Source organism: Pseudorca crassidens, chromosome 18 (genome assembly GCF_039906515.1).
Source record: "Pseudorca crassidens isolate mPseCra1 chromosome 18, mPseCra1.hap1, whole genome shotgun sequence".
Taxonomy (NCBI): Eukaryota; Metazoa; Chordata; class Mammalia; order Artiodactyla; family Delphinidae; genus Pseudorca; species Pseudorca crassidens.
This window is the reverse complement of record NC_090313.1, coordinates 28,821,493-28,837,204: the sequence shown is the minus strand read 5'-3', so window position 1 is coordinate 28,837,204 and position 15,712 is coordinate 28,821,493. Positions and strand designations below refer to the sequence as shown.

General features: G+C 37.6%; 1 protein-coding gene across 1 annotated transcript in view; it reads left to right on the top strand.

Moving 5' to 3' along the window:
• Nucleotides 1-15,712, top strand: part of SCEL (sciellin) — a 326,730-nt gene that overhangs the window by 294,215 nt on the left and 16,803 nt on the right. The window contains exons 27-28 of the mRNA XM_067713410.1: nucleotides 67-123; nucleotides 14,636-14,698. Coding sequence (XP_067569511.1) covers nucleotides 67-123; nucleotides 14,636-14,698 — 120 coding nt within the window. The remainder of the gene's footprint in view (nucleotides 1-66; nucleotides 124-14,635; nucleotides 14,699-15,712) is intronic.

The following is a 15,712-nucleotide window of genomic DNA, read 5'->3' as shown; positions in this document are numbered from 1 at the left end:
TATAGACCTAGCACAAACAAAACAACCTATCACTAATTGGAGTTTATTTTTTTCTCTTTTGAACAGCCAAGCTTTGGACAATCTTATTGAAGTGAAACCTTCACCTCTCAGAAATACTAAGCGGTAAATGACTTTGCCTAACTATCTTGACATGCATTTAAAAAAGAACCCAAGGTTCTAGGTTAGGAATTTCCTTTCTTGCTCGCTTTCTTGCTTTCTTTCTTCTCTTTTTCTAAAAGAAGGCTTTCGTTTTTCTTGAGTGTTCAAATGAGCACACATTTATAACCCATGTGTTTCCTGTCCGCCGAGAATATGCTACACTCTTCTGGAACCAATTGCACTCTTTTGGACTCAGTTTTGTACTTCTAATCTTCACGAAGACAAGTTAGGGTTTGTTGCCTATAGGAGATAGAGTATCAGGACTGATATGAAAAATGAGTGAAATTAAATAAGAGGAAAACATATTTTGGAGAAGCTGGACCAAATCGGTGGTTTACACAGATGCCTACAGAGCATTGGAGCATTGGAATGGATATTCAGTCTTCAAAATTACAGATCCACAGCTCATGTGGGCTCACAAAATATTCCAGCAGATTTTAACCTTGAACTTCCATTTTGAGTTTTGTAAATATCTTATAATTCACTATCTTTATGTCATATCTTTCACCAAAAGAGCTTATTGATAATGCACCAGAGTGCGTTGTATGAGAAGCCCAGATTGTTCTGCTGACCTGAAATTTTGCCATAATAAATATATAGCTGGGAATTAAAGTCTCAAAATTCTGGGGTGAAGAAAGCAAATTAACATATGGAAAAGTGCTTTGAAGCCACAGGGAGAAAGAGGATAGTGTGACATGCTCATCGGCCTAAATCTTATGGCTTTTTGTTTTCTACATTAGTGGTTTTTTTTTTTTTTTTGGAGTATAATTGCTTTACAATGTTGTGTTAGTTTCTGCTGTACAATGAAGTGAGTCAGCTGTCTGTATACCTATATCCCTTCCCTCTTGGACCTCCCTCCCACCCCTCCCCCCCATCCCACCCATGTAGGTTGTCACAGAGAACCGAGCTGAGCTTCCTGTGCTTTATAGCATGCTCCCACTAGCTATCTGTTTTACACATGGGAGTGTATATATGTCAATCCTAGTGTTTTAATTTGCCTTTTCTGTTTGTGTGTTTTTATCACAAGGTGTTGGGGTGTCTGAGGTAGGAAGGTACCAAGGCAATTGAAGAGCAATTGCTAATTAGAGAGCAGTATTTATTGAACACCTCTGGTGTGCCTGGCAATTTATATACATTTAATCCTCACAACAACCAGCCCCATGAGAAATATATTCACGCATGCTATTCTATAGAAGAAGAAACTATAGCTCAAAGATATAAAATAAACTTCTCAAGAAAGAAAACACATCCTGGATCTAAACCCAAGTCCTTCTGATGTCACTACTGGAAGAACAAAAGATCGGGAGCAAAAAACCCTCAGATTTACCCCTTCTTTCTGTCCTTTATTCTCCTAACAGTCCCTTCCTTTCTAATTCCCCTCCCACCCCTGCAGTTAAAGGACTACAGTTAGATACACTTTTTTTCTAGAAAATTATTGTGGAAATGACAGAGAGGAGAGGAAGATTTGTCTTATAGAGATTTTCTAATAACTGAAATAATAGCGGACTTTTGGTGCCGACCTTGCCACTGGTAAGCGTATGGAAATATCTTTGATAAGTAGAAGCATTTCTTCAGAGTGTACTGGTAGGGGCAGATTTTTATTTTTATTAGTAACAGTTTTAGGAGGTTCCCAACCCATGTTGGAAGTGGTTAGGTTTAACAAGTACGTATGGAATAACTAACAGTGGCTACTGTAGCCAACTTCTCCCTTAGCGGCTGTTTCCATAAACTGTAGCGCCCTCTGTCTGTCTCTCTCTCTCCCCCACTCCTGTTCCCTCCTTCCTCCTCTCCCTCCTCCCTTTCCCCTTCTTCTGACTTTTGCCTCCTTCCCTTCCTCCTTCTGCAAATGCACTATGTTGACAGATAATGGTAACTTTCTCATAAGAGTTTTGCCTTTTGTTTATTAGAAGAGGCTAATTTCATAAAAGTAATTTGTATTTCAGCAACTCCTAACAAAGTATCTATAAGAAGAGGACATTTTCCTTATACAGATAGGATTACTATAAAAAAGAAATTTAAAAATATTGACCATCATGTTGTTTTCAGATGGCAGCCTTTTCTAAGGATTTATTTTTAAACTTTTTATTGAGGTATAGTTGATGTATAATATGATATAAATTACAGGTATATGATATAGTGATTCACAATTTTAAAGGTTATACTCCACTTATAGTTATTACAAACTATTTGCCATATTCTCCATATCATAGAATATATCCTTGTAGCTTATTGTATACCTAATGGTTTGTACCTCTCAATTGCCTACCCCTATGTTGCCCCTCTCCCCCTTGCCTCTCCCCACTGGTAACCACTCGTTTGTTCTGTATATCAGATGGCAGCTTGATCCACAAATCTAACCTAAGTGATGTCTGACTATTCTTTAGTAGTTACACCAGATTTGATGATAATCAGCCAGGATGTTCAAGAATTACTGCAGAACAAACAGGAAAAACTAAGCTGCCTATTTGAAAAAAGTGACTTCATTCAATATGTTCAGTCACCTGTATCTGCAATGTATTTATGTGGCCCACTTGATTTTAATGGGTAAAGAGAGGGGGCATTTTAACATGACTCCCAGTAGGAATAACAGCCACAAGGCACTTTTACATCCAATTCAATGTGACAGGAGCACTGATTATTTAATAGTATAACAGCAGTGAATCAGAGTTCCTTTTATGTGACTTTGCTGACATTTCCAGCAGCTGTATATTTAATTCACAGTTAGGGGTGGAATAAATTTCAGTCATGGATCAGAATGTAAGCAGGTGTCCCTGAGCTCTTTCTAGGAACACAACAACTTGAGCAAATGCAGATGTGTACAGAATTTTCATTTATTCAGGGAGAAACTGTGAATTTTAGCAATGACAGTTTCACATTTTCATGAACCAACATTAAAGGGGGATATTCAATTATCGGTAGCCTATAAACTGCTGCTCCCACGTAAAGATTGAAAAACATCTAGTGATACAGGTCTTTACAGTTAGAAAAGGCAATCTTCATCTAAAGCAGAAAAAATATTCTGAACTATTTGTAGTATTATACGGCCATCTTTATAAGGGCTTCCTATTTGCTAAGACATACCTTGTTAATATCCCAATAAGAAGTTTCCTTCCTATCTTCCTATTGAATATTTCTCATACTTCTGCTCAAGACAGAGCGCTGGAGGTGGGAGGTAACCTTGACTCTTTCCATTGCTTCATTCCCCATAATCAGTAGGTCACTCTGGATGCTTCTCCTAGTGATCTCAGGAACCGAGACATTTCATCATCCCAACTGCTACTATGGCCCAGCTTACTGTTAAGTCTCCTCACTGGTCCCTCTGCTGTCTCTGGTACCTTCTGCCCTTCAATCTGTCTGCCATGCTGTAGAGTGATCTTCTTAAAACACAAATCTGATCCTGTCCTTCCTCTGATGAAATCCTCCAGTGGCTTCACATTGCCACTGGACAACAGTGTACCCCTTAACCTGGTTTCCAAAGCTCGCCATGATGTTGCCTCCACAGGCCTCCCCAGCCCCATTCCTTATGCTCCACCCACAAGCAAAGCCCACCCACACACCCCCTGACATGAGCACGCCTCGCTCCTCTGTCATCGCTGCTGCATGGATAACTGCTACTTATCCTTTAGGTGTCAGCTTAGGTGTCTTTTACTCAGGCTCTGGGAAGCCCAACCTGACCCATCACTTCTGCATCAGGTCATTCTGGATGTTCTCAAGCTCTCTGTTCTTCTGTCCTATGGTATTTGTCTCTTGGCATTATTATTTAATAATCTCTCATCCACTATTGGATTTTTTAAGGGCAAAGATTGGATCTCTCTTGCTCATGTCTTTATCTACAATTCATGGCACAATGCTTGGCACGTATTAGGTGCTTAATAAATATTCTCTGAGTTACAAACTAAATTTCAAAACTAATCAAGACCTGTGATCATCCAACTAGACAAAGCCCATTGCCTTATAACTCTAACACTCTGAGCCCCATGAGTGAAACTAGACTGGAGGGATCTGATATCCTATGACTTGTCTCCTTGCTTAAGCCAAAAACCCTATTTTGAAACATAATCTCAATGAACCATGGTGAATTAGAGCCACTGAAATTCTTGGTCATATCTTATATTTAAAATACCTAAATTGATCATTTTCTCTATGGACCTGTTAATTTCTTTAATATAAAATCTTTAAGACTCCCTCATTGAACAAATTATGAAAATATGTAAAGCTGGGACCATTTTGCAAATTCAGTAGAGTTGAAGAATTATAGCAGTTATCTCACTGTATTCTACACTCCCTTCAGAGAGATAAATATTCCTTTGAACTAAAGCTTAAAGCCTTAGTTTTAGTTCTTGGCATAAAAGAAGTACCACAGTAAATTTTCTATATGGAGGTTTTTAATTTTGCAAATGTGTTTGATACTCTGCAAAAACGATGTAAGTGAGCCGGAGAGAGAGAAACATATTGCAGCATTTGATAAATACCTCCCACACCTTCATAAAAGAGGAAGAGAAGTTGGGAGTGAGCTGATAACTTTCTTTCATGTAGAGCATATCCTAGGAAAAGTTGTGTTATAAGAGACATAATAAGCCTTGGTCCCCAGAATCTCTATTTTTTTCTTTAATCTGCTCTGCAAGGGAGTATTATATTCCTTAATGGGGCAGTAGAAAATAATTTACATGATTATAACATAGATAAATGTTCATATTCAAAATGTATGCTATGACTCTACATAACAGATAACTCATATCTTCTCCCAAACATTGTGTAGTCTATGTAAAGAAAAGCATTTTCAGTTGCTATGGTTAACAAAATTTCTTTTTAGCATTTCTCTCTGTATCCACAGAGAACTGGTGGTTTTTCTTGAAGTTAATTCCAACTGCTCATAAAATCACAAAATTATAAGGTCTTCCACTGAACTGCCACAGAAAAGGTTTGGAATCAAGCGTTTGTTTGACCCTGCAGCGTTTGGCTGGGCTTCTATAAAAATCTATTTTTCACACTTTGACTCACAGCTCTTCATCTTCTACCACAGTGTAAAAGACACGATAAGATAGATGTAGTCTTAATTAAAGAATAAAAATTTATTTTTACATTCTTCAACTTGGGAAGTTTATGGGCAATCTGAACTTCTTTTATTGGATCTCCAAATCTAGCTGATGACATCAATCAGGGTGAACAACCAGAGTAAATCCACATTTTGTACTTTTCATGATCTGGAACTTTTAATTTTGCTTTAAATATTAGTATAAAATATTCAGAATAAAATCTTATAATCCATTCTACCAAACTTGATGTGTGGCACTGTTTAATAAAAACAGCAAAAATTCTATGAACCCCCTAATAACATGGTTTACTCAATGATTCACAATTATATCCCTTTGGGAGTGTGCTTCTTTGAAGACAAGCATACGTTCCAGTTTTGAGTTATCTACCTACAGTGGTTGGATTTGCAGGATTCTGGTTTCTCCTCCCTGCTTAGATCTAAATCCATTTCTGCTCTCCTTCACAATAGCTAGGGTCCAAAAGGCTTGGGTACTGGGCGTGAGGAGGTGGGGTGGTATAGGCAGATCAAAGATGCAGTATCTGCAGCAGCCAGGAGTGGAAAGTGTCAGAGCAGGTGAGGGCATCCAGCATCAGGCTGAGAAACTAAACATAACCATGTCATGAGGGCAGAAGCAAATGTGTATTTGGTTGCTAGGGCTGCCATAACAAGAACCACAGCCTGGGTGGCTTAAAAGAGAAATTAATTTTCTCACCGTCTGGAAGCTAGAAATCCAAGATCAGTATGTCAGTAGGGTTGGCTCCTTCTGAAGGTCCAGAGGGAAGGATCTATTCCAGGCCTCTCTCCTTGGCTGGTAGAGGGCTATCTTTACCCTCTGTCTTCACATTGTTATCCATCTGTGTGTGTATCTGAGCCTAAATTTCCTCTTCTTATAAAGCTACCAATCATATTGGATTAGGGCCCACCCTAATGACTTCATTTGAACTCGATTTTTTCTGGCGTTAGGACTTCAACGTAGAAATTTGGTGGGAGGGCAAAATTCAACCCCTAAGGAAATGTCCCAAAATAAGGAAACAAAGCCTTGGTTGGGAGCTGTGTGAAAAAAAGGAAAGAAATATGTGCAATTCAGGGGTGAAATAAGGCAGGTTCTAGGTGATTGACGCAAATGGAGGTGAAATGTCCATCACCGTCTCTTCTGAACTTTTTCTGAGAGGTTATTGTGCACACTCTGTACCTAGATGTGGCCGAAGCTGACTGATAAAGGTTCAGGGTCTAATATCTTTTCCTTGGGGTCCCTTTCAGGTCTTTTCCCAGAGCTGGGTAAGGTAGCATAGATTTCTACCAGAGAAGGGGAAAAAAGAGAATTTAAATTAATTTAAGGCCACAAGTATTTTCGGAGCAGCTACTGTGTGCAAGGCCATGTTAGGCATGGTAATGTGATTTTACTCTCAAGTCATAATGAAAAGCACCAGCTTCCTTAAAAAATGTCACTCAGTTCATCCAAGGTTAGCTTTGGAGGGAGAATCACTTCCTGGGACAGAATTCTAATTCCCCAAAATTCACATTTCCTGGTGATCTCTCACTGTTTGCCATTGCCAACCGTCCCTGTTTGGCATTCCTGGGAAACTGGATTATGGAATATCATGATAATCCACTTAATTTTTATTCCATTATCCCCAAGTATTTGGTAAAGTACTATTGTATTTTAAAATGTTACGGGGAGGATCATTTAATGCTCAGGCTATTAAGATAGTTTGGTAACCCCTGAGGTCAAGAAGGTGACTCTAGTAATAGGGAAGGACCATCACGGGTTAGGTGAATGCAAAGCCTGCTGTCTCTGTTTCTAGATTTGAAAGATGCGATCTGGGAGGTCTCCTCACACAGTTCTAGTAGTTCTGTTGAAGAAGTCAGTTTTGAATTTTACATCATTCAGACTGCAGAATCAAATGATTTTGATACTTCTGAGCTACTTCTGAAATCCTGTACTTTTTACATATATTAATGGGCATATTTTCTACTATAACTCACATTAAAAAATAATTTAACTAATTTCTACATTTTAAAAGATGTGCAGCTAGTATTTTATTTTATTTTGTTTTGTTTTTAATAGATCTTTATTGGAGTACAGCTGCTTCACAATACTGTGTTAGTTTCTGTTGCACAACAAAACGAATCAACCATATGCATACACATGTCCCCATATCCCCTCCCTCTCGTGTCTCCCTCCAATCTTCCCTATCCCACCCCTATAGATGGACACAAAGCACCGAGCTGATCTTCCTGTGCTATGCTGCTGCTTCCCACCAGCCAACTATTTTACATTCGGTAGTATATATATGTTGATGTTACTCTCACTTTGCCCCAGCTTCACCCTCCCACCCCATGTCCTCAAGTCCATTCTCTATGTCTACCTCTTTATTCCTGCCCTGCAACTAGGTTCATCGATACCAATTTTTTTTTTTAGATTCCATATATATGTGTTAGCATACAGTATTTGTTTTTCTCTTTCTGACTTACTTCACTCTGTATGACAGACTCTAGGTCCACCCACCTCACTACAAATAACTCAATTTCGTTTCTTTTTATGGCTGAGTAATATTCCAATGTATATATGAGCCACATCTTCTTTACCCGTTCATCTGTCGATGGACACTTAGGTTGCTTCCATGTCTTGGCTATTGAAAATAGTGCTGCAATGAATACTGTGGTACATGACTCTTTTTGAATTATGGTTTTCTCAAGGTATATGCCTAGTAGTGGGATTGCTGGGTCATATGGTAGTTCTATTTTTAGTTTTTTAAGGAACCTCCATACTGTTTTCCATAGTGATTGTATCAATTTACATTCCCACCAACAGTGCAGAGAGTTGCCTTTTCTCCACAACCTCTCCAGCATTTACTGTTTCTAGATTTTTTGATAATGGCCATTCTGACAGGTAGAGGTGATACCTCATTGTACTTTTGATTTGCATTTCTCTAATAATTAGTGATGTTGAGCATCTTTTCATATGCCTCTTGGCCATTTGTATGTCTTCCTGGTGAAATGTCTATTTAGGTCTTCTGCCCATTTTTTAACTGGATTGTTTGGGTTTTTGATAATGAGCTCCATGAGCTGTTTGTATATTTTAGAGACTAATCCTTTGTCTGTTGTTTCATTTGCTCATATTTTCTCCCATTCTGTGGGTTGTATTTTTGTCTTGTTATGGTTTCCTTTGCTGTGCAAAAGCTTTTAAGTTTAATTAAGTCCATTTGTTTATTTTTGTTTTTATTTCCATTACTCTAGGAGGTGGGTCAAAAAAGATCTTGCTGTGGTTTATGTCAAAGGGTGTTTTTCCTATGTTTTCCTCTAAGATTTTTATAGTGTCTGGTCTTACATTTAAGTCTTTAATCCATTTGGAGTTTATTTTTGTATATGGTGTTAGGTAGTGTTCTAATTTCATTCTTTTACATGTAACTGTCCTGTTTTCCCAACACCACTATTGAAGATGCTGTCTTTTCTCCATCATATATTCGTGCCTCCTTTGTCATAAAGTAGGTGACCATATGTGTGTGGGTTTATCTCTGGGCTTTCTATCCTGTTCCATTGATCTATATTTCTGTTTTTGTGCCAGTACCATATTGTCTTGATTACTGTAGGTTTGTGGTATAGTTTGAAGTCGGGGACCCTGATTCCTCCAACTCTGCTTTTCTTTCTCAAGATTACTTTGGCTATTCAGGGTCTTTTGTGTTTCCATACAAATTGTGAAATTTTTTGTTCTAGTTCTGTGAAGAATGCCATTGGTCATTTCATAGGGATTGCATTGAATCTGTAGATTGCTTTGGGTAGTATAGTCATTTTCTCATTGTTGATTCTTCCCATTTAAGAACATGGTATATCTCTCCATCTGTTTGTATCATCTTTAATTTCTTTCATCAGTGTCTTATAGTTTTCTGCATACAGGTCTTTTGTCTCCTTAGGCAGGTTTATTCCTAGGTATTTTATTCTTTTTCTTGCAATGGTAAATGGGAGTGTTTCCTTAAATTCTCTTTCTGATTTTTCGTTGTTGGTGTATAGGAATGCCTGAGATGTCTGTGCATTAATTTTATATCCTGCAACCTTACCGAATTCATTGATTAGTTCTAGTAGTTTTTTGGTGGCATCTTTAGGATTTTCTACGTATGGTATCATACCATCAACAAACAGTGACAATTTTACTTCTTCTTTTCCAATTTGTATTCCTTTTATTTCTTTTTCCTCTCTGATTGCTGTGGCTAGGACTTCCAAAACTATGTTGAGTAAAAGTGGCGAGAATGGACATCCTTGTCTTGTTCCTGATCTTATGGAAATGCTTTCAGTTTTTCACCATTGAGTATGATGCTTGCTGTGGCTTTGTCATATACGGCCTTTATTATGTTTAGGTAAGTTCCCTCTATACCCATTTTCTGGAGAGCTTTTATCATAAATCGGTGTTGAATTTCGTCAAAAGCTTTTTCTGCATCTATTGAGATGATCATTTGGTTTTTATTCCTTAATTTGTAAATGTGGTGTATCACATTGACTGATTTGCGTATACTGAAGAATCCTTGCATCCCTGGGATAAATCCCACTTGATCATGGTGTATGATCCTTTTAATGTGCTATTGGATTCTGTTTGCTAGTATTTTGTTCAGGATTTTTGCATCTATGTTCATCAGTGATATTGGTGTATAATTTTCCTTTTTTGTGATATCTTTTTCTGGTTTTGGTATCAGGGTGATTGTGGCTTTGTAGAATGAATTTGGGAGTGTTTCTCCCTCTGCAATTTTTTGGAAGAGTTTGAGAAGGATGGGTGTTAGCTCTTCTCTAAATGTTTGATAGAATTCACCTGTGAAGCCATCTGGTCCTGAACTTTTGTTTGTTGTAAGATTTTTAATTATGGTTTCAATTTCATTACTTGTGATAGGTCTGTTTATATTTTCTAATTCTTCCTGGTTCAGTCTTGGAAAATTGTACCTTTCCAAGAATTTGTCCATTTCTTCCAGGTTGTCCATTTTATCGGCATATAGTTGTTTGTAGTAATCTCTCATGATCCTTTGTATTTCTGCAGTGTCAGTTGATACTTCTATTTCATTTCTAATTCTGTTGATCTGAGTCTTCTCCCTTTTTTTCTTGTTGAGTCTGGCTAAGGGTTTATCAATTTTGTTTATCTTCTCAAAGAACCAGCTTTTAGTTTTATTGATCTTTGCTATTGTTTTCTTCGTTTCTATTTCATTTATTTCTGCTCTGATCTTTATGATTTCTTTCCTTGTACTGACTTTGGGTTTTCTTTGTTCTTCTTTCTCTTTTAAGTGTAGGCTTATATTGTTTATGGGATTTTTCTTGTTTCTTGAGGTGAGATTGTATTGTTATAAACTTCCCTCTTAGAACTGCTTTTGCTGTGTCCCATAGGTTTTGGGTCATTGTGTTTTCGTTGTCATTTGTTTCTATGTATTATTTGATTTCTTCTTTGATTTCTTCAGTGATCTCTTGATTATTTAGTAACGCACTGTTTAGCCTCCATGTATTTGTGTTATTTACAGTTTTTTTCCTGTAATTGATTTCCAGTCTCAAAGCATTGTGGTCAGAAAAGATGCTTGATACGATTTCAGTTTTCTTAAGTTTTCTAAGGCTTGATTTGTGACCCAAGATGTGATCTATCTATCTATCTATCTATCAGCAACTGAGAGAAAGTGTAATCTGCCACTTTTGGGTGGAATGTTCTCTAAATATCAATTAGGTCTGTCTGGTCTATTGTGTCATTTAAAGCTTGTGTTTCCTTATTTATTTTCTGTTTGGATGATCTGTCCATTGGCGTAAGTGGAGTGTTAAAGTCCCCTACTATTATTGTGTTACTGTTGATTCCTCCTTTCATGGTTGTTAGAATTTGCCTTATGTATTGAGGTGCTCCTATTTTGTGTTCATAAACATTTATAATTGTTATATCTTCTTCTTGGATTGATCCTTTGATCATTATGTAGTGTCCCTCCTTATCTCTTGTAACAGCCTTTATCTTAAAGTCTATTTTATCTGATACGAGTATTGCTACTCCAGTTTTCTTTTGATTTCCATTTGCATGGAATATCTTTTTCCATCCCCTCACTTTCAGTTTGTATGTGTCCCTAGGTCTGAAGTGGGTCTATTATAGACAGCATATATATGGGTCTTGTTTTTGTATCTATTCAGCCAGTCTCTCTCCTTTGGTTGGGGCATTTAATCCATTTACATTCAAGGTTATTATCAATATGTATGTTCCTATTACCATTTTCTTAATTGTTTTGAGTTTGTTTTTGGGGGTCTTTTTCTTCTGCTGTGTTTCCCACCTAGAGAAGTTCCTTTAGCATTTGTTGTAAAGCTTGTCTGGTGGTGCTGAATTCTCTTAGCCTTTGCTTGTCTGAAAAACTTTTGATTTCTCCATCGAATCTGAATGTGATCCTTGCTGGGTAGAGTAATCTTGGTTGTAGGTTTTGCTCTTTCATCACTTTAAGTATATCCTGCCACTCCTTTCTGGCCTGCAGAGTTTCTGCTGAAAAATCAGCTGATAACTTTATGGGGATTCCTTTGCATGTTATTTGTTGCTTTTCCCTTGCTGCTTTTAATATTTTTCTTTGAATTTAATTTTTGTTAGTTTGATTAATATGTGTCTTGGTGTGTTTTTCCTAGGGTTTATCCTGTCTGGGACTCTCTGTGCTTCCTGACTTGGGTGACTATTTCCTTTCCCATGTTAGGGAAGTTTTCAACTCTAATCTCTTCAAATATTTTCTCAGACCCTTTCTTTTTCTTTTCTTCTTCTGGGACCCCTATAATTTGAATGTTGGTGCATTTAGTGTTGTCCCAGAGGTCTCTGAGATTGTCTTCAATTCTTTTCATTCTTTTTTCTGTATTCTGCTCCTCAGCAGTTATTTCCACCATTTTGTCTTCCAGCTCACTTATTCATTCTTCTGCCTCAGTTATTCTGTTATTGATTCCTTCTAGTGTATTTTTCATTGCAGTTATTGTGTTGTTCATCTCTGTTTGTTTGTTCTTTAGTTCTCTAGATCTTTGTTAAACATTTCTCATATTTTCTCAATCCATGCCTCCATTCTATTTCTGAGATTCTGGATCATCTTTAATATCATTACTCTGAATTCTTTTTCAGGTAGATTGCCTATTTCCTCTTCATTTATTTGGTCTTGTAGGTTTATACCTTTTTCTTTCATCTGTGGCATATTTTTTTACTGTCTCTCTTTTCTTTTCTTTTTTTTTTTTTTTTGAGTAGGATTGTGTTCCTGTCTTACTGGTTGTTTAGCCTGAGGCTTCCAACACTGGAGTTTGTAGGCTATTGGCTAGAGCTGGGTCTTGGTGCTGAGATGCAGAACTCCGTGAGACCTCACTCCAGTGAATATTCCCTGGGGTCTTTCTCTGTTAGTCCAGTGGTTTGGACTCAGAGCTCCCACTGCAGGAGCTTTGGCCCCGGGCTTGTGAACCAAGACCCCACAAGCCACCTGGGGCAGCAAAAAATAAAGAAAAAAACAGAGTAAAAAATAACATTAGACTAGGAAACTAACAGATATGTTAGGAGAATATAAAATAAAAAGATAGTTGAATCAACAACCAGAAGGTACATCAGTACCACAATAGTAAAAAAGAGGAGGGGGGAAAAGAAAAAAAAAAAAAGGCCTTGGCTATGGAGGGCAGGGCCTAAACAAGGGCAAGGTTTGGATGGTGGGCAGGGCCAATGCTCAGGACCCACAGGGCTGGAAAAGGCCCTGGGGGCTGTGGTGGGTGAGGCTTAGGCTCAAGGAACAGAAGGGGCCCAGGCATGCCCCCCACCCCTGGTCTCAGAGGGCAGGGGGCCTCACCTGGGAGCCCAGCAGGCTTCCTGAGCTTGAGTAGGAGGGGCAAATGCCCTCCTCTCCTCTCCTCCTCCTCCAGCCTCGGAGGGCCCCTCCCTCCTGCCTCTCTTGATCTCCCCAGCCTCCGTCCTATGCCCCCAAAGACCCACGCAGCCTGGAGGGGGCTTTGGAGGGCAGGGGATGGCCTAGGAGCTCAGCAGCCTCCCCAGGACTGAGTGGGTGTGGCAATGAACCTCCACTCCTCTCCCGCTCCTCCTGGAGGGCCCCTCCTGCCTGCCTCCTGATCTCCCAGGCCCGCAGCTAGTATTTTAAATGTGAGGTTTAAGTGTAGCTATGGAATGCTGCTTAATTAGCATATTTATCACTTATTGATGGCTTGGATGTTATATAAAAGGAGTATTAAATCTCATCCCACATAAATATGAGGACTTTTATGTTATTATTCATCCTTATCAATATTAATTTTGTGAGTCAGAGTCCCTACACTGATTCTCTGTAAAAGAACCTTACTTGAAATCTGCTATTCAGGACTGGAAAAGGGAGATTTATGAAAACAGGAGTTAACTCTAAAGATGTGAAAGTTAGGGCAGAAATAAAAATGAAAATATAGTCCCTCAGAATTCTGGAATCCATAGTGCCTAGTGCTGTGACACTACACTTCTGTTAATTATCACTTATTTATTCTTACTCAGTTCAGTCACAACTGTAGTCATTGTGCCTATAAATTTTATTTACATTAACTCATTTATTCTCACTGCAACCTTATGAAATTAGATATTATTATCCTAGTTTACAAAAGGAAGCTTAGAAAGGTTGACTAACTTGCCCAAGAAAGTAGGAGAAGAAATGGCCTTGCTCTGACTCCTAAACCATCCTGCTAACCAATAGCATTGGTGACAAGGCTTTTCCAAACTCATGGAAAAAAATTAAGAACTACCAGCGTAATAGCAAATATATAAATAATTAATATATATATATATAACATACCAGAGAATATTGTATCTCATGAAGGTGTGTCAAATCATTATTGTAGCCCATGAGTTAAGAATGTAATTGTCCCATTTATCCTCCACATTATGAATTGTTTATTCAAATTTGGGGTTGACTTCTCATATTTCTGTCATGCAAAAAGCTGGAATGAAGGCTCTAATTAAATATTTAAGAGTTGATTTCAGATGGGCAGGTGGCTCAGCCTCAAGCCTTGACTCTTTTACAAATTAGTCAATTGACCTTGGAAAATTCACTTAGCCGTTCTGAGCCCCATATGCTGTCCTGCAAGATTTTGTGAGATCTGAATGAGATAACCCACGTGGAAATACACAAGTTAGTACTTTGTGATGCAAAGTAAGCATTCATTCAAAGTTAGCCGAATGTGAATATCAATCAGTTGTTTCTTTTCAGACCAGATTTCTCAAACCTTCCAAAAAATTAGTTCTTTATTTCTCTCTCATAACGTAATCCATGCTCATACTTGAGTTGCATAGGACATATGGTTCGATGTCAGATTTTCAATGTCCATATTCTTAAAGACCACAAATGACTATGTTTAAATTTTTGTACTGATCTAAAAATTTTTTATTCTAATGTTTATTTCCTAAAATTGTATGTAATTACATCATATATATATATATATAAAATATTTTTTTTCCTATAGAGACCAGGACCTAGAAAATTTAATTGAAGTAAATTCCAGTATGTCTAAGAGTAAAAATGAAAGGTAAGGCTTATTATAATTTACATTTTTCTTATGAATTCCATATGAGCCTTCATAAATTATATAACCTTGAAAGATTTTCTGAGAAGTTGAACTGTACTGTGATATTTAAATATAAACACCATATGAATATGAAAAACAATATACAGGGTACTTAATAACTGATTTGGAAAAAAGTTAGCAAAATTTGAATTCTGTTGGAATTTCTGACTAAGGGCCTGCTGTTCAATGGCTTACTGTAAAAGGCATCATGGAAATTCAGTGCTCTGCACATGGGCTGTGAAGATTTATTTTTACTTACTGTTGCTTGGTAGGTTTTCAGCGGTGCAGAAAGCACTCTGGGAATCTCTTCCTTGGATACGTAGTGCTAAAAGAATGCACAAATTCATCACAGCCGCAAAACAGGACCTAATTTTGGAATTTCTTTACATCACAGAGAATACCAGCTTTAAAACTGTTGTACTTTGTTTCTTTTACAACGAAGGTTAGGATAGAAGCTATACTTCATTGTTGTTACAGATTGTTTAAATTAGGAAAGAATTTTAAAAGTCTTCCATGTTTAGCAATTCTTCTCCCAACACATGGGAGGACCCTAGAAGCAATAAGTTTCTATTTTTAACCTTCCTAAGATACAGCTGCCTTTTCTGTTTAAAAGAAAAAAAAAAAAAGTTTATGTAAAGAAATGATATTGTTGATATCAATTGAAGAGAGTAGAAAAGTAGGAAAAGAGCTGGCTCAATGTTTGGTCTGTTTTTCATATCTCTTAAAGGCTCTTGCATATAGGAGGTAGGTAGTTTCTTTCTGTTCCCTTAATTCCCCAAATCATCCTCTGCCTTCTCTTTTTGTGATCCCAAGCAAGCCTCTGATAGAATGAGGGAGGATACATTTTCAGTAGGATCCACTATTTTGGGAACAGTATTGGGCTTACAATTAACCAAGCTCATTCAAATATTATTTGGAAATGATCCAGATTAAAAAATGACAAGTAAATGAGGAGGTATAATTAAGGAACTTTTC